At 39.6% G+C, this 19,671-nt stretch overlaps 1 protein-coding gene and 1 pseudogene across 1 annotated transcript; both read right to left on the bottom strand.

Moving 5' to 3' along the window:
* Positions 1-237: 237 nt before the first annotated feature.
* On the bottom strand, positions 238-2,170 carry LOC146631583 (uncharacterized; annotated as a pseudogene).
* Positions 2,171-9,739: 7,569 nt separating this feature from the next.
* Positions 9,740-12,569, bottom strand: eevs (2-epi-5-epi-valiolone synthase). Its single transcript, XM_085353781.1, has 5 exons — positions 12,427-12,569; positions 10,978-11,611; positions 10,538-10,777; positions 10,047-10,299; positions 9,740-9,837 (listed from the first exon to the last, which is right to left on the bottom strand). Exons 1-5 carry the CDS (start codon positions 12,567-12,569, stop codon positions 9,740-9,742), a joined length of 1,368 nt encoding a protein of 455 aa, XP_085209907.1.
* Positions 12,570-19,671: the final 7,102 nt, after the last annotated feature.

Raw genomic sequence — 19,671 nt, 5'->3', positions numbered from 1 at the left:
TAATGGCATGTGATACAAAAATATATGAACATTTTAATACATTTGAAAGCTTTATAACGGAGGTATCTTTTAATAATAGACATCTGCAGTTTAAACTTAAAAGTTACTTCTATCATTCCCTGCTGTTGTTCAAATATTTTGCATCTTATCAACTTCTAGTCACTTGCGGGTACATTTTCAACTAGAGTGTCATTTAGCAAAGTTAAATGTTCAACATTATAAATTCTTTTTCCTTATTTATATGTCGTCCTCTTCTTCCTCAGAGTCTGTGTCACTTTCATTGTTTTCAAGGAGCATCATAGTCTCTGGTGGGGATGTGACATGGGGAGTTATGGCTGTTGCGATAAGTCTGTTTATCAGTGCTCTGATACAAGGTATGCAACAGCATCCGCACAAGGTGAGTATGGCTGCGAATACTGCTACGGATACCAGGATTGATGACACCAAACTCCGATATTTCCCAAACATGTCCATCCAGTTGTCCCACGTAGAAGTGTCAACTCCAGAATGCTCCTTCATTTTCTCGTTCAGAGTCTTCAGGCCTTCTAGGGCTCTGGTCAGACTTCCATCAGCTGCGGTGTTGTTAGGGATGAAGGTACAACATTGCTCTCCGAACATCGAACACACCCCATTCTTCTCGCTCAGTAGCATGTCCAATGCAATTCTGTTCTGGAAAGACATCAGTGATGTAGCTCTCAGTTGCTCAGCTACTGCATGGAGGCCCGATTGTGTCAGGTTTCCTAGGCGTTGCACATTGTAATGGACGTAGTTTATGCGGTCCACGTTCTTGTTGATTGTGCACCACCAACATATTGAAGATTCAAAACCGGCAGCCACTTGGTCCACCAGTTTGTATTCATCTGGTACTCCTAGGGGAATTCCTATGGCGTCGACGTAAGTTGGATCTGGTCCAGGTTGTACTGGTGCCGATCTCTTCTTTCGGCCCTCCAGTTTCAGTTGTCCTGCTGTTATGGTGATGTCAGTGGCTGAGAGTTTGATGACTTGGACGGGCAGCAACAGTGACACCAGTCCAGTTTCTGGGCAGGCGGTCGTACAGTTGTGGGTCCCCGCACCACCACCAGACATCGGCTCTGCTCTCTGGTTTGAATGAGGGGTCCACTTCTGTAATGGTTAGACAGCTTGATGCATTAAGGCTTCCCAGCCTCTCTCCTGGACCTGTCATATTTATGCAGGTGTGGTTTGTTGCTGTCACGTCTCGTGAGAAGATGGGTTTTCTCTTTTCTTGTTTGGTGATGGGGAAAATTCTGTCCCATTTTGTGCAGTTTGAGTTTCCAATGTTGGTACAGTTCATGACAGCTGTCAGGCAATCTTCTCCTATAGGTGCAGGTACCACTCTCAGTATTGGTCTTGGTCCTAGGCAGACCATGCAGTCATCACTAGCATCTTGAGCTGCTTGTTCTGCCAGCAACAGCCAGTTGTTTGTGTGTCCTGTGATACCTGTGGTTATTCGGAACCAGTCGTCTGATTTCAGTTTTGGTCCTACTATCATCACTGCTGTCATGGTTGTTGATAGTGGGCCTTTGGTCAAAACAGGAGTTATGTCTGTAGAAGAGGGGCTCGTTGAGGTGTTTACTTCCTTCGTTATGTTGTTACATATTGACAGGAAATGATGTGGGTCTTTTCCACTCTTGTATATGAACAGGGTTAGATGATAGCAACTTGAGTCTCCTGCCAGCGTTCCACTGAGCGTGCTGGATTTTTTAGTTGTTGGAACCAGGTGGGTTCTTTTCTGTGAACTTGGTGGTTTCTCCAGCAGTGGGTTGCTTTCTGTGTTGAAGTTCAGTATCAAATGATCATTTGCTTGAGTCAAGTCCAGTTGTTTTGAAAGATTTTTTGCAGACCCTTGTAGTTTATCTTCTTTGCATGGTATCCAATCGTTTCCAGTATAAGTGAAAACGGTGTCCCAGCCTGGGTTATTGCCATCCGAACTGGATAGGTACCAGTTGTAGCCTTTCCAGTCACTGGCTTTGTATCCTCCAATGTAAAATGAGTTCAGGGGTATCCATACTGTGGAGGTGAAGCTTGTTTTGTTGTAACATAGGTAGAGGTCTGTTATTGTCTTCGCTTTGGTTGCTGCGGTTTCATTGCAGGGGTTGAATCCTTGTGTGTGGTGGATAGCCAACAGGCCCAAAAGTATGGGCAGCATCATGTCGGTCGTCCTAGGTTTCTAGAGTTACAATGGTTGACGTGAGCATTCCTCTTCTCGACCCCTGGCCACCCCTAAAATCTCCAATGAGTAGACCTTGGCCAGAGAGGTGGGTTCTCAAGTATTGCTACCTGATCGCCCTACCCCCCACCAAGCGAACACCAGAGATCTAGTGGAGGCTGGAGTCTATGCTTATGCTCACTGGTCTTAGGTAGGTGCCTTTAGATGGGCTCCACCCTCTTTGTGTGGCTTTGATGGATCCACGAAGGTCGTTCAGCAATCTTGCATGCCGTGGGCGTGGTGAGTAGGACCTGGTAGGGGCCTTCCCACCTGGGAGAACTCCAGTTTTTCCTTTGGAGTACTTTGATCAGGATCCAATCACCTGGCTTCAAACTGGAAGAGACTGGAGAAGAATCACTCGGCAGTTGATTGTTCAGTATTATTTCTTTATTCTCTAACAGCTTTGTCATCCACTCTGCTAATGTTGTTTCTCTTATAGATTTGTCTATTGGTTCACTAGTAATAGGAAGGGGAAAGGGTCGCCCATGCACTATTTCAAAGGGTGTTAGTTTGTTTGAGCCCTGTGTTAGTCTCATCCACATTTTAACCAACCCTATGCATTCGGGCCATGGGCGGCCGGTTTCCTCCATACATTTTCTCAATCTTTGTTTTATAGTGCCATTTGTCCTTTCCACCAATCCTGCGCTCTGTGGGTGGTAGGAACAGTGGTGTTTTATGCTGAAACCTAACGCTTCAGATACCTTTGATATGACTTCATTCACAAAGTGTGTGCCATTATCAGATCTTATTAGACTTGGTATTCCGTATGTTGGAATATAGTGATTGCACAGACATTTTGCTACTGTTATTGCATCAGCCTTTTTCACTGAATAGATCTCAGGCCATTTTGAAAATACATCTATTATTACTAGTGCGTACTCTAGTTGCTGGTGTTTGTTTAGTTGGATGAAATCCATATGTATGGTATGAAATGGGTGAGGTGGAGTGGGGAAATGACCTCTTTTAGGCCTGCGGTTTCCCTGTGCATTATGTTTCTGGCAAATCATGCATGTTCTGATAAACTCTTGTGCTGAAGCTTCAAAATTTTGAGTATAGAAGTGTTTGGGGAGGATAGGGTGTGAGTATCACTCGATCACTCACCCGTGCACGTAGCTCTATGAAACTCCTTATGACTGTCTTGTATTCCTTCATCGTATTTAAAAATGTCACACACCACTGACATTTAATTGGTCCTTCGAGCCGGATTTGAACCAGCGACCTAAGGATCAATTAAATGTCAGTGGTGTGTGACATTTTTAAATACGATGAAGGAATACAAGACAGTCATAAGGAGTTTCATAGAGCTACGTGCACGGGTGAGTGATCGAGTGATACTCACACCCGAGGCATTGCAGTCAGATTTATTTATACCAAGAGACAGTTGCATAGCATTTCCTGTTTTTCAAGCTTACTTATTAGCATGTGTGTGTGTGTGTGTGTGTGTGTGTGTGTGTGTGTGTGTGTGTGTGACAGGATGTAATGGCATGTGATACAAAAATATATGAACATTTTAATACATTTGAAAGCTTTATAACGGAGGTATCTTTTAATAATAGACATCTGCAGTTTAAACTTAAAAGTTACTTCTATCAGGTGTGTATGTATAAGAAATACTGTTTGCAGAGAATCATGGCCTTATTTGTCTGATTAGAAAGAACAAAACATACTGCACAGACAGCCAAGGTCGTAACTTAGCCTCACTGAGAGAGAGAAATAATGTGCATGCTTAGTTTGGAGGGGGCCGAAACTATAAGAATGTGAGAAATGGTCAGACACTTCGAGATTGGCTGGACACCCTTCTGTGCAAGTCTCCCATCCGGACGTAATGCTCAAAGTGTCGTATGGAATAAAGAGATTGTTGATTGAGCATTTTAACACCGCTTTTAACACATCATCATCCTCCGTGTCTCTCTCACAGATATTTGTTGACAACGCGCTATCAGTGATCGGATGACCAGCCTTTATCTCGTCATGTTCGTGGTGTCCTATTGGCAAGTCTTCAAGTTTCTCATCCAATAATTTCTGACTAGACGTTTTCTCTGACATCACTGGTAGTGACAGCTGATCTTTCATAATGGTAGCATCCTGCACAACCTCATTGTCAGTTAGCATTGACTACGAAGAGGCATATAATTGCCTTTCACTTTCATTGTCAGGTCCCTCTGAAGTGGCGATTTTCTTTTTGTAAAATCGTTTTTTCAGTGCTCTCTTCAACTTTTGGAAACGTGTTTTCCCTTTTAGTTTTTCATTGTTTACACCAAATTAAATTAAATTGGAAACCAAAGTTAGCAAGAATATTCTTTTGAATATTAGTAAAAAGGACAAAAAACAAACGTGGAATATGTGCTTCTGATTGTGATGGTTTATGCATCCTTGAACGTTTAGCAATAATGCCTATCTCTGCAAATGGAATTCTACAACTTCACACACTCCAAGCTATAATTGTCTATAGCAATTATAGTTGCTTTTCACTTTTTCACTTATGCTATATGTTGGGGTGTGATAGTTTAGATGATTTCAACTATTTGAATATATTTTGCATGATTTTTTAGCCTACATAAAATGCTCAGCCAGTGCATAACAAATGTTTTTAGTCCTTGTAGGATTTAGTGAAGTTAACCCTTAAGGACCCTTTAAAATTCTGACTCAGTTTCAAAAGGAGGTTCTTCAGTGTAAAGAACATTAGACATTGGCAGACCTTTAGAAGAAGGTTCTTCATTTGGAATAACATCAGACACTGGTGGACTTCCAAAAGGGGGCTTGAAGATCTTGCATATGGTGTTCTTTGCTACGTCCACAATTGTTCTGAGAAGCTCTGGTGCAAAGTTTGCAATTTTGTTGAGTAGAATTTCTTCTGGATATTTCTCTCTGATCTCCCTCAGGACAGTCTGGACCATGTCATCTCTGATGGAAAAGGAGAAGATGTCCTGGCTTTCCATGTCTCTGAGGGTTTTGGAGACTTGAGCCAAAGTGGCTTTTGTGACAATGCTGGAGAGTATGCTGAGGTTCTGGGAGGCCATGTTCAAAAGGGGGCAAGGAGGAAGCTCCCAGAAGGACACGGGGGAACTACCTCTATTACCACTTCATGTGCTGTGAGCAGTTTGGAGCTTTATGCTTCCTGCTGCTTCTCTTTAAGGGTTTGGATGTCATTTCTGGCATTGCTGAGGAGTTTAGGTAAAATAAAGTTAGAAGAATTATCTTTTAAAGCTATTTAAAGAATCACAGAAATATTGAAACACTGTAGCTGGACTGTTAATAATTGCGAATCACTGAAATTTAGGAGGTATGGCCTCTGGAAACTTAAGCAGGATTCAGGCTTGAAACTCTGTCCCTCATTTTATTAATTATGTTTAATGCCCACATCTGAAACAGAAAGGATATTTACGGTACAGTTTCAGGCTACGTACACGGGTATTTTTGAAGACGGAGATTTTCCGTTTTCGTTTTAAAAAATAATCCCGTCCACACGTAAACGCAGAAATGAAGGAAAACGCTGCTAGGAACATGCCAAAGCAACAGGTGGCGATATATTCCTAACCGTGCAGAAATGTTGGCCAATCAGAAGTCTAGAAGCCTCGGTGGGAAAAAGTAAACAAAGCTGGGGCATAGAAGCAGAACCGAGTCGTATGTGTGGAGGGACAGTAACTGTGTGTATATGTAAGCATTTAAACACTGCAGAGAGTAGAATTAACAGTAACAGTATCGTAGAAATTCATTTCACCGAAACAATAACGCACAGTGTGACGTCAAAAAATGCGCACACCTTTGATGCTGCGTTTTCTCCGTTTTTCTAGTCCACACGTAAATGCAAAAACGGAGTTTTCAAAAATATCCACCCTGGCCGGAGTTTTTAAAAATCTCCGTTTTCAGTGACCAAAAACGCCGTTTACGTGTGGACGAAAGGTGCAAACGCACAGAGAAATCTGTTTTCAAAAATACCCGGGTACGTGTGGACGTAGCCTCAGTTAGAGGTTATGTGAACATAATGAATAAAATAAATTTCCAGTTTCAGAAAAGGTTTGGCTTCTTTTTCTTCTAAATCTTTTGGGAATTCAAATTCCCAAAGCCTTCAAAGCAAAGCAAAAGAGAGGCTTTCTCAAAGTATTTACACTTCATCACAAACAGGTTTTTAGGTGTGAGGTGGATGGTCTGTAGGTGTCACAGTAACTCACCGGAAGATGCCAGCAGATCTTCACAGCCACGTTGTAAATAGGTGTGTTGAACAACACCTGTCAAAGAAATTAAATATTACTCATTGTTACTTAAGTCTATTCTCAGTTTGTCAGCTTTTTGCAGAGTTACAAATGCAGGATTTACAGGAGTTAGGAGGGTTAAGAGAATTGAATTCAGTTGACTGCAATCTACTGGCATCTAATAGTGACATTGTAACTTTAGTGGTACCTGAAAAAGGGCCAGGCGCTGCACTGCTTCAGCCTGAGCCTGTGCAGTCAGCACACACAGCCTGTGTGTCTAATATGTGAATAAAAATCAATGAAAGTTTTCCTCCCTTTTCCAATCAGAAGTTCCCAGTAGAGTTTTTGACCTTCAGCACCATGGAGCTTTTAATTTGTTTATTGTGAAGCAGTGGGCCAGAGCTACACTCGGTGAACTTAAGATGAATGATTCACTGTTTCACATCTTGTGCTACGCGCACTGAGCGTTACTAATAGCTTTTGCTTTGGTGTATTTTGGACTTTTCAATAATAGAGCCATTGATGAAACGTTCCCAAGTGTGGGAATATTTACAGTTGGTGCTACAGAATTAGTTTATTCTCCATATTTATTCAAATATAATATACTCATGGTGGCATATTATTCAAGAGTTGCCTTCCTACTCACTGGGAAATAAATATGGGAAGATGGTGAGATGAATATTGGGAAATGAGATAAAGGAATGTGGGTGAAAACAATGAACTGACGACATCAGGGCAGGGTTTGTATATAAACACATCACAACATAGTCATACGTACTGCCTCATTGCATTATGTAATATCCTCCATGTCAATTATGTAATTTACAATCAATGACAAACCCATTTCACTATATTTTTTATGTTTTTTATTATTATTTTATAGATGGAATTACTCAGCCAGATGTCTTTAGTGCTGGGTATAAACAACAACGACCTATCAAATGAAGTCAGATTTGGCTGTGCAACAACCACTGTTGCCAGTAGATGTCCACCATGAGTGCAATGAATGAAGCTTGGGGTAGTTGGCCAGTTTTTAACACAGTTGTAGAAAAAGGGATCAGAGCTTCATAAGCCTTGTTTTGCCATCCCTGCTGTTAATGCTTCCTGTCAGTTTGCTCTAATCTCTGTTTCTCTGCAGACCTCACCTCCAGTAAATGTGACTGTGTGTGTGTGTACACAGACTTATATGCAGCCTAGAAGCCACTGCATTTCAGACAGTTTTTTTCTCTGCACTTTTAGCAACCTGTAAATAAACCTGTGTAAACTTTTTCTCAGTGTCCTATGAATGAGCTCTGCCAAATCTCTCAGGAACAGTGGTCAGATATCCAGCTAGACTTATACCAGAAGGTTTTTGGCGGCTGCTAAAAGCATCTGGTTGTGTGCCACTTGCTAAGGGAATATTTAAGCCTCTGGGGTGTCCAGATCACATGAACGATGATGTATAGCAGCAAGATGCAGCCTGGATTTCAGATGTGAGAGATTTGTGTGTTTGGAATGTACAGTTATGAATGCAGATTGCAATGTAAATGATGTCTCGGAGGAGTGATGGACCTCCTGCTGTCAGGCCTGCAATGTGCTCCTCGGTTTGTGTTGCATCTTATTGCAACACCTGATTGTTCTGTGTTTTTAGCCCATCCATAACAGGGCTAAAACACAGAGACAACCATTTGTGCTCACACTCACACCTGGCTTATCTTGAATCACCCATGAACCTAACATGAATCCCTGCTAATAACAGAAAACCATTCACTTCTAAACTTTCACACTCATTGATTTCTTTTATAAAGTTATAAACTTATTTAAAAGCTACAAAAATAGAATTTTCCATTAAAATTAAGAACTGAACTTAAATAAAGAAACTACTACTGTTAAGAATGAAAGAAAAATACTTGTTACAAAAAATGAATGAGGAATCAGGATAGACTTTTATTTTATATATAGCTTGTAGGCTAAGTGAGGAAGTAATTACATAATAGTTGATGATACAATGGCATGGCTTGGGGGTCAATAGCAGAAGTAGCAGCCTGTAGAAGGATGCCAGTTAACATCATTCAGTGTTGGCGAATAAACACGGGCTGGTCTGTATCTCTCCCTCAAGCTTTACTTTACTTCTTTAGAACTACTGGCCATTTAAACAACTCCTCTGTCAAAAAGCACCCATGGTTACGTATTTATCACTGCAATGTTATTTATTGAAGGGTCTGTGCCTTACATTATTAAGCATCTGTATAATTAAAATTGAATTGAATATTTAGTCAGTTTATATTTTACGTTAACCTATCCATCCATCCATAAATTGTTTAAGTAAAACCTGTAATTGCATCTTCAGCCAAAATGAGAAATTTAAAGAAGATAAGTAGTCATACTATCATAAACAAAACTTAATGCCAGGGTGCTGGTGTAAGGATGTGGCAGTTGGAGTATTAGGATATATCAGGAAATGTGGGACATACAGAGGAAGAGGAAATTAATCAATAATGTGCATTTTATAGATTTTTGTGTTGCATTTTGATGTTGACAAAAATGCAATTTCCCCCACTTTCCAAATCATATATTTCCAACTGCACCTTTTTTTCCCAGAAGAAAGGATCAGGAACAGTATCAGGATTGAAACTGCATTTTGTGTTTTTATTCGTTTGTTTTTTAATCATTCATTTAAAAAAAACAAATACGTGTGGTAAGATTGTGTGATGCTGTTTCTACATTTGCCTTGATGTTGACGTTTTTAGCATATCAGGTTTGCTATGAAATAAGCAAATAAATACACTTAACATTTAATTTTTTTTAATAAATGTTAAATCAATTTTAAAGTTGAAATAATGCTATTAAAAAAGTTTTAAGGGTAAAACACGAGTGAACTGTTACAAACACAAACTCCACTGATAACCAATTAAAAATCTTTAATGGCGCTTATATATTTGACAGACATAACAAGCAACGAACACAAGCTGTAAGCGGCTTCTTATATTTCTGTGGATCTTATATTATTTGCTAGCTGTTGCTGCCCTTATGTGAAAAATTATTTTTGACTGTATCACACAACAATGAGAACACTTAGGACAATAATAACAATAGGAACACACACTAACAATAATTCTGACAGTTATAGGCCATTTCTACAGGCTTTAAGATTATCAATACAAAAATAGTTATCTCACAATGTGACTGTTTCTGAAAATGCAGCAGACCAATGCTATAAACCAGTTTCTCCTACCAGTACGAAACATTTAAAAGTACAGTACATAATACTACACACTTAAAAATGTAAAAACAAAACATTAAAAAAAAACAGTATTGAGGGGGTTGTAGGATGACACTATTAAGGGTCACAGTTGCTCTCAGAAGCGGTGCTCAGTTCCTCGCACCATTTTTCGTAAGCTCTGTGCAGGATCTCATATGATGTGTTATTAAAAATTTCTGCAATAAAAAGAAGAGCAAAGCAAAATTTTTAAATATTTAGTACAAAAGACCAACTCAAACAGTTAATTCAGCAGCAAAAAATGTGAAACTTCCAGTTCCGCCTTTGTTGCAAATACATAAGCAATGACTTCTACTTCTTTCTGGAAGGAAAAAACGTGTTTTGTAGCAGTGACAAGTACATTTAAATCAAGCAACAGGATCCGTACCTGCTTCCCCGAGACCTACAGGGAGAGGCATTCTGACCAGGCCGCCAGAATGTTTCAGCCTGTCCTGCAGAGAATTTTGTATGAGCTCCATAGTAAACTCTTGATGCCAGACAGGAAGCTCCAGGCTCACCATGCAGCTGATGATCCTCTGCTTCTCCTCTTCTGTCAATAGACCTCTCTCTTTGGACACATAAACCATATAGGACATATCTATGTTCACTGCCTCACCGTGAAGCAGAGACGGGAGAACTTTCTGGACGGGGAAGAGAAAGGTGAGATGATATCATTTGCAACCTGAATGAAAATGTGAAACCCTACACTTTTAAGATATCTGTGTGTGTGTGTGTGTGTATATATATATATATATATATAAAATCTCAAAAGTGTTTAAAGCTCTACATAGCGTTAATGTATATTTTGCACATACTCCATAAACTTTATCAGCAAAAGATACAAAGGGTTCAGCTGTATTTGCCATTAGTGATCATTACCATCTCTAATGCTGGACTGACAAGATGGCCAAAGTCCACAAGTCTGTCGAGGTCATCCTCCCAAAGGTTTGGGGCAAGCTCCTCCAACATAGTCATAATAGCTATGCGAGTTGCCCGTGATGCAGCCTTTAGGGTGCTGCACCCATATACACTGTTATCAGTTTGGAATTTAGTGTTCAATAGCATAGAGCCATGTTTCTCGAGAAGTTCGAAGAGGCCGCCGTGCTTCATCATAGCCATCTGCAAAAAACCGACAAAAATTGCATGGAGTTACTTCTGCTGTCGGGGTCACTCATCTTTAGTGACCTCTGGACTAGTTTCTCTGCTATAAATGGCACATGTGTGACTGTAGTACTTGACCTTTATGGCCCATGAGATTAGCACAAGTTGCTGGGTTTTTTTCAACGTACAGACTTTATCATAAATTAAATTTGCCTTACCTTTAAAATCTCTGCCAGCCCATTGGAGATATGTCGTCGGGAAACAGTCTGTATGAATGATAGATCAAGGAAGGTGGCAGCAGGTGGAATGTAGGCACCCAGCTTATTCTTGCAGTTTGCAAAGTTAACCCCTGTCTTTGCCCCTACGCTGGCATCGATGTAGGAGAGCAGTGTGGTTGGGACTCTGATGTAAGGAGTGCGCCTCCTGTAGAGTGAGGCAGCAAAGCCCACTATGTCAAGGCACACGCCTCCACCAATGGCAATGATGGGCTCTGTTCGTCGGTCAAGAGAGAAGTTGTTGACCTCATCTAAGATCTTCAGGGCCGTCTCCATAGATTTGTTCTCCTCAGTGGTGGGTAGAGCCAAGATCTTGTAAGAGACATTGTTGGCCTCTAAGTATTCAGTTAGCTTGGAGCCATAGATTTGAAAGACTGCCTGGTCAACCACCACAAAGCGTCTGATTGGCTTGTTTGATTTTTTAATGTCCTCTAGCTGCTGAGGGTCATTGATGTGGCCCAGAAGGAGGGTGTCGTTGCCTGGGTCCAGCAAGCCCTGAGTTTCAGTTACCTTGTAAGTAAAGACAATGGGACTGATAACTGTCCAGGTTGTACCCTTCTCTGTGACATTTTCACAGCTGCCAGACAAGACACAAAAAAGTATTTATTATAATCACAGGACACTACGATGACCTTTGGTCTGTATTTGGGCTGAGATTAAAAAGACTGTAAGTTAATAACAGTTAACAGTAACAATTAAAGTATTTCTGAACAGAGACGTCATCTACCTGTCCATCATCTTGGTCTAACCTCACAATTATGCAAGATTAAAAACAATAAATAGCTTCTTTATTAGACAGAGGTGTCATCTGAGCCTCATTTACAGCATTCTTTCTTTCTTATCTCCAAGCAGGAATCTTATTATGTCAGGATACAAACAGTTTAAAGCACTAAAACGCTCGTCTTCAAAATGCTTGATGTTGTATTTATCAATAAAAAAAACTGTGTTATGTAATCATATGTAATGCATTATTACAGAAAAAGACTGTAGTGTTACATTTCAAACTGATGTGTGACTTAAAGCAAAGAAAAATGGGTTTTTTGAATTGCAGCCAAAAGCAGCCACTGGTATTTTTCAGGAAGTGGAATTTAGCCACAAACCTCTGGCTAAATCCCACTTCCTGAAAAATACCAGTGGCACTTTCTGCCATTAGAAAAGACTAAATAATGCAGAAATTATAATTTAACTCGGCAATATTTGCAAATATCAGATTACTACTATCAAACTAACTAAGTGATAATTTGCAGTGTAGAATTTACTGAGAAGAGCATTAGACTGAAGAAAATGAAAGAAATTTGCAAACAAAAAGAGGTCAGTCGTAAAATACGATTAAAGGTTTATCACAGTTTTCCCTGTGATTTCTGTAAATTAGACTACGGTGTGTGTACTCACATTTTTGCAGCCGAGACACTGTCCACTCTGTCCTTATTGATCTTTTTTCCCAGTTGGCCCTTCCATGTACTTTTGACCCGCACTAAACTAAACTCAGTTGTCTTTTCTTTGACATCTTTTTCCTCTGGTTGAACTTTTCCCATTCTTGTAGGCTGTAAGTTACAGGTGTGAACAAAGCAAGTGACAAGTTCATCCTGCCTTAGGAGCCTTTAGATATAGCAGTGTTTAGAGAATGCCCTTAGGACAAGGGAGGAGCTTTTTGAGATGCTTCACATGTCAATGCACGCATTTTGCGTAACTCTGAGGTAACACCTGCTTTTTGAATAAAGTATGACATTACTTAACTGTATGTATAGCAGTTGAACAGTTTTGGAATATGCACACTTTTTTGCTCCTGTTGGTGAAGGTGCGGTTTTTGTTGGGTTTTTATTTTTTCAAACCACACTTTGAAAAACAGTCATGTGGTAACAAGGACATTTTTCAAAACAGGTTTGACTGACTTCAAGGTTAAGTTTTAAGGCATCAAACAACATGGCACTGGCATTGAATATGTTAGACTGAGAACACTGATTAAGTATTAATGTTTTTTTCTTAATCTAATTAACAACATTGTAAAACACAACCTGACTTATTCTGTAAACACTAATTACAGGATACACAGAAGTACAAATACAACGAGAAAAGAATCCAAAACATTGAGATTGGAAAGATTTACAAGCTCACCAAAACTCGCTCAGTTCTAATCTTCTTCCTGTCAGGAATATTCTATGTATCTGATGGTTAAAATGGAGAAAGAAGTCCTGGAAAGAGGCATTGCTTTGCAACTTAACATGGAGTAAGAATAGCGTAAGCTCACAGCCATGTTAGATATTTTGACAATACACCAGGACAAAATGAATACAGCAAGTGCTACATGCACTTCAAGGAAATCCTTTATAAACACAACTGCTCAACAGCAAATAAGGGAACTAATATTCAGCATGTGAAACTTGACTTTCTAACTCCAACATGTTGCTGCATGACAGAAATCTGTGTATTGGATTCCAAAAAAAAAAAACCTGGCACTTCCTAGTGCGATATTATTTGAGCTATATTTGAAAATTCTATTTCACAGGACTGTTGTTACATTTTATAGTTCATGTTATTGTTGAACACCTTTAATGTCCATGTCAACCTTTCAAGCAGCAGAACAGGAAACACACAACTGAGTGAGTGAACCAAAAAAGACTGCATTTGATGTACAGTACCTTGACACATACACTAGTCAATCTTGCAACTAAAACTTCCCTACCCCCATTAAACTGAGAGGCTTGACTAACTGTAGTCATGTAAACCCAATGGTTTCCTTGATAATAAATGGCTTGACCACTTAACCACTTAAAGTTCTTTTCGATTTTAATTTGACTGGATCAAGTAAAGCAAGGCTAAGACGTGATGTATGCTCAGTGATCCCACACTGTTGATTCTGTTGATCTGTTTGGAGCGTTTTCAGTAAGAGAAACATTTTGTCACTCATCCAAGTGACTTCTCAGTCTTCAGTGAGACTGACAAAGAAAATGCTATGTCCATGAACAGACTCAACATTTTGCTGTGATCTTTCGTGTGCTTTTGGCAGGTCAAAAACTGAAGATGCTAATCCACCTGAGTCAAGCACAGAGGGTCCTAGAGATGGGGATGTTCACTGGTTATAGAGCTCTGGCCATGGCTCTCCACATGGAAAAAAAATCGCTGTCAAGACTGAAAATGCAATCAAGGTGCTAAAGGTGAGTTAAAATCAGAGAATTTGATGTACCCTGAAGATGCATTGGGTCCTTTTTGGATATTAAGAATACTTTTGTGATGGGTCTCATCCTTTCCACAATCAGAACAGGCTCATATTTGTAAACACTGGTTTACAAAGACATGTCAAGTTAACACTGACATTTTTTTTCAATAAGTGAATAACTGGGTCACGTGGTCAGTTTTGTAATAATCCCTTTCAAGCTGTTGCAGATGAGCAGTTTGATGAGGCCTGAAAAGAATATCACGAAGAAGAGACTAATCAGCAACAACAATTTTCTGTGATTATGCAGGTTATAGGTATAGATAACTATTTATCTTAGAATAGGGCTTTATGAGTTCAACCAGTTTATCTCTAATGATCCATGAGTTGAGAAGATATGTTTTTAAGCTGCAATCAGTTGTTTTTTTACACTTCTTTTAACCCTCTACTGCATGACTTTTTAATTTTGGGGGAAAAAAATATTTCTCCCTATTTTGGGGGAGCTTTAGGGTCTCTAATAATATATCAATCATAAATTTGACACCCTGTCCACCCCCAAACAGATATTGGTTTGTTGCTTCAAGGCAACACTGTGCAACAAGGGTAGTAAAATGCCAAGTTATTCTATAATAAGTTGTATTAGTACAACAAGGATGAACAAATAAATAAACAACAAATAAACAATGTAAACATTTCACAAAACAATAAAACACCAAAATACATCCAACATTTGACCCTAACCCCATACACATGCGCACGCGCGTGTGCATGGGGTTTCCTGGAGACTTATCCTGACTCTACCCATCACAAGTCCCTGCCTGAACCTTACCCTAATCCTGACTCAAGCCTTCACCCTAAAATTGAATGATTTACCTTGCAATTTGTCCCCATAAAGTAGGCGAGACCTCACAATATGAGTGTGTAAACAAATATGTGTCCCCACAACAATAAGTAATACATGACCACACACACTGACACCCACACAGCAATATTGGTATGGCAGGGATCAGGCCCACACAATGTGCTTACACATGGCCCACATACCGCAAAGAATGATGGCCCTTTGGTGGCCCAGACCTGGTTTGCCAGAGGTGGCCCACACATGGGCCAGCACAAGGCCAGTTTCAGACACCCTGGTCGTCCTGTGCTGGCCCATGTGTGGATTACCTCTGGCAAACCTGATCTGGGCCACCAAAGGGCTGTCATTCATTGCGGTATGTGGGCCATCTGTAGGTGGTGTGCAGCCACGGGCCAGTTGTAGACACACTGCTGGCCCTGTGCTGGCCCAGAACGGTTTCAGCTCTGGCCCCAGATGTCAGCATAATGTGTACCTTAATCAAGCCATGCAATAACAACATGTGCCAGAACATGCAAAACAGTGCAAAAGTAACATGCCGAAACTCTGTTCAGACAGTGAATGGACTGATTTTTATGTAGCGCTTTTCTACTCTCCCAGATTACTCAAAGTGCCGGCTTGATACCAGATCCTGGCCAGACCTGCTTGCTATGTGGGCACTAACACACACACAGACACAGTTACTTTACCAACTGACCCCTGACCCCTGAGCTCCTAAGTGTCCCTCAAACCTCATTCAGGGATCCACTCCTCTACTTCACTGTCACTCCCTGAAAGCTCACTGTCCTCACTTTCTGAGGACAGAAAGTGCACATTCCCTTGGTTTCCTTGCATAAAAAGTTTTTACATCCATTTCCTGTAATTATGAGTAGATTGTAAAGTAAAAAACATTGACTATGATCATATAAATGCACACAAACACATCTCTACACACATATCCAAATGCATTATATTGCCTGAAAAAAATTGGGCTAACTGCGCAGTGTTGCCTTGAGGCAACGAATGAAAATTAACAGTTTTACTGTATAAATAAATTTAAAAAAGTAGAACAAACAATCAAATATGCCTCTTAACATATTCATGCACATACAAGTATTTTTTAATATACATTTATTTCACTATAAACATGTAAAATAGTGATCTTTATCTTGCCTCCTAATGGAGATGTCTCTCATGTAGTGCAGCTTGCAGAAAGCCCCCCCCCCAATTGTTTGAAAAAAAAGTTTTGGTTTTTTTTGAAGGGCCACCATAAGGCATGAAAATGTGGTTTGTTGCCTCAGGGCAACGCTATGCAGTAGAGGGTTATTTTAACTATGCACTCTTGTTTAAAAGATTATCGTTCATTTTAAGATGGCTTCAGTCTTATCTGCTGTGTATCTGTGGCTTTCGAAACAGGTGCTCCATGGCCACTATAATCAAACAAACAAAAAGCTCAGAGCAGTCTAAATCTAAATAAAATCGGTACAAAGGCAAGATAAGCATTGTTGAAAATAAAAGATACACTTACTCTTTGGTGTTTTTAAGTGTATGCAATGCTAAAAACCTGTGAGAGAGATATTTTACTTTGATGCTTTTAGCAACAGGAAACTCACGTATCACACTTTTGCTGGCACTGAGTTGCTTAAAAGTTTTATTACAATTAAAATTTCTCACCCCTGGATTGCTAGAACTCACTTTTCACTAGGAAAAGCATGCGATGATATCTGAGACTTTATTCAGCAGTTGACCTATTTGATCATAGGATGTGGGCCTTCTGTGGTTTCTTATTTTAAATGCAGAGGCAACCATGGTTAGAGTTTATAGCATTACTACAGAACACTATTCTCTCCTCTGCTTGTATATATGCACACATGTAGAAATGCATGTAAAAGCTTTTGCTTAAATGTGCAACTGTGTGTAGTATTTGTTGGGGTATGCACTACCTGTTGTGATCCATATTTATACAAATAGTACTTTCACAGCAGTGTGATTCCGAAGTACAGCCCTTCATCACTGGGTGTGGGCAGCGCCATGAATAAAACCAGTTGACTTGGATCCACTGCAATAATGAATGTGTTTTGCTATTTATTGGTATTGTAGTGCTCTTTCTCAAAAAGCAACCATAACCAGCAAATTTAAAAAAAAAAAAAATTAGAACAAAAAACTGAAAGGAAGTACCTCGCAAGAAGAATGCAGCAGTCATAGATTTCCATTGTATTAAAAAGTATAACAAAACCAGTTCCCAAAAGAGATCCTGGAACGACGCAGGGTCCTCTTCCCAATCCGACCCGGCTTCATCCAGAAGGGCTCCCGCACTGTCATCGCTGTGGACCGGCTGTACGTGGATGGACAGCTTTACCGCGACCCCAACATCACTCCGTGGCTGTATTAACTTCACACCAGATAAGAATCCGCTACACTCTTTTCATATCCACTCAGACTAACTTGCATTAACATCTGTTTAACTTACCAGTATTATATCGCATCTTCTCATTTTCCCCCTCTTGTTTTTATGCTGCTCACCCTTGTCCTTGGTTTCTTTCTTTTTTATTTTCTTTCACTGCTTCGATCACCTGCTTCCAGACTCATCCACAAACAACATCCTTTATTTTGACATTATACGCACAGCACGATCACGCACAATCATGCGCTCAACGGCAGCACATTTACATCAGTCAGACAGCGCACACAGACGTACAGGATACACACACTTAAGCCAAGCCTATTCATATTAGTAAATACTGTATGCACACACATAGTCAGACTCAGGGAGCATCTAGCCACACATTTTTTCTCTCTCTCCTTCTCTTTATTTACGAACAAGTGACGTATTCTCTCCACCTGTTGAAGCGACACACACAGCATACACCCCTAGTTATACACAGACATCTATGGGCGCACTAAGGTTTGTTACATGGAATGTAAATGGAGCTGGCTCCAGAGAAAAGAGGTTAAAAATATTTAACCAACTCAAAAAACTACAGGCAGATGTTGTCCTTTTACTAGAGACCCACAGACCTCTTAGAGGTTCGATTGAACTTAAAACACCTGAGTTTCCTAATGTGTTCTCAGCTTGTTATAATTCTAGACAAAGGGGAGTAGCAATTTTAATACATAAAGAAATTAATTTCACAGTACTCAATACAGTTATAGATCCAGAGGGCAGATTCTTAATCATTAAACTATCTATACTTGATAAAAAAAAAGCTATGTATTGTAAGTGTATATGGTCCAAATGTTGATGATCCCTCATTCTTTCACGGTTTTTTCAGTGCACTCTCTGAACACTTAGATGGCACACTTGTTCGTGGAGGCGACCTCAACCTTGGACTAAATGAAGAAATGGTTAGGGTCAATACAGCGGGAACTCAGCGTAATTGGCAGTCCACAAATATAATCAAACAGTATATGAGCGATTTTGGTCTTTGCGATGCACGGCGCTCACTTCACCCCACCAGTAAGGAATATACTTTTTTCTCACATGTCCATCACTCTTACTCTTGTCTGGATTATTTTTTGGTCAGCAGCTCACTGCTGAGCGACATTTCAGACACTGAGATTCACCCTATAGCTGTCAGCGATCATGGTCCTGTATCTTTAACACTAATGCACAAGAATAATACTACGCCAAGTAAAAACTGGAGATTTAATACATCACTCTTAAAGATGAAGACTTTATTAAATATTTTAAAAAAGAATGGACTTCATATTTAGATTATAATGACACTCCCGGAACATCAGCTTCTGTTCTATGGGAAGCAGGGAAAGCTGTGATGAGAGGTAAAATTATCTCTTTCTCATCACATAAAAAGAAAGAAGAAAACAAAAATATTCAGGAATTAGAAAAAACCATCAAATCTCTAGAAGAAGCCTACGCGTCCCACCAAGATCAGGAAACATTGAACAAAATACGCAAAAGAAAACTAGAATTAAATGAGATAATTGATTAAAAAAAAAAAAATTCTTAGTACAAAGACTACGCCTACAAAATTATGAACATGGTAATAAATCCGGTCAATTTCTAGCAAACCAGCTAAAAATAAATAAATAAAAAGCAACTATATGTGCTGTTCAAGATTCATCTGGGAACACAGTATATGACCCGAAACAAATAAACAACATTTTCAGGGATTTCTATAAAACGTTGTATTCACCACAAATAAATCCATCTAAAAAGGAAATTGATCAGTTTTTAGACAACATAGCTCTTCCAAAATTATTAGACACTCAAGCAATGGAACTGGATTCACCACATTAATCTCCTGCTAAAACCAGGCAAAGACCCTGTATATCCCTCAAGCTATCGTCCAATATCCCTTATAAATGTAGACCTCAAAATAATCTGCAAAGCTCTCTCAAAGAGATTAGAGAAAATAACCCCCCTCTTAATTCATCCTGACCAAACTGGTTTCATAAAAGGTAGGCACTCATCAACAAATACACATAGATTACTTAATTTGATAGACTACTCATACAGTAAAAACATTGAAACTACAATATTTTCTTTAGATGCAGAAAAAGCATATGACAGAGTTAACTGGAAATTTCTATTTGGAACTTTACACAAATTTGGTTTTGGATCCTCTTTCATTAACTGGTTAAAAATATTATACAATTCCTCAACAGCTTGTGTCAAAACAAATGACCA

The sequence above is a fragment of the Diplotaxodon limnothrissa genome, linkage group LG5 (genome assembly GCF_057381915.1).
Source record: "Diplotaxodon limnothrissa isolate DT_005_m linkage group LG5, D_limnothrissa_male_GT1.1, whole genome shotgun sequence".
NCBI lineage: Eukaryota > Metazoa > Chordata > Actinopteri > Cichliformes > Cichlidae > Diplotaxodon > Diplotaxodon limnothrissa.
Note: the sequence above shows the minus strand (reverse complement) of the source record. Positions and strands in the feature narration are given on the sequence as shown.

Coding starts and splice junctions, on each gene's coding strand:
- eevs (XM_085353781.1), bottom strand. CDS start 12,569: ATGGGAAAAGTTCAACCAGAGGAAAAAGATGTCAAAGAAAAGACAACT. Junction 10,778..10,977: donor GGCTGGCAGAGATTTTAAAG/GTAAGGCAAATT, acceptor GGTTTTTTGCAG/ATGGCTATGATGAAGCACGG. Junction 9,838..10,046: donor TGTAGGTCTCGGGGAAGCAG/GTACGGATCCTG, acceptor TTTTTATTGCAG/AAATTTTTAATAACACATCA.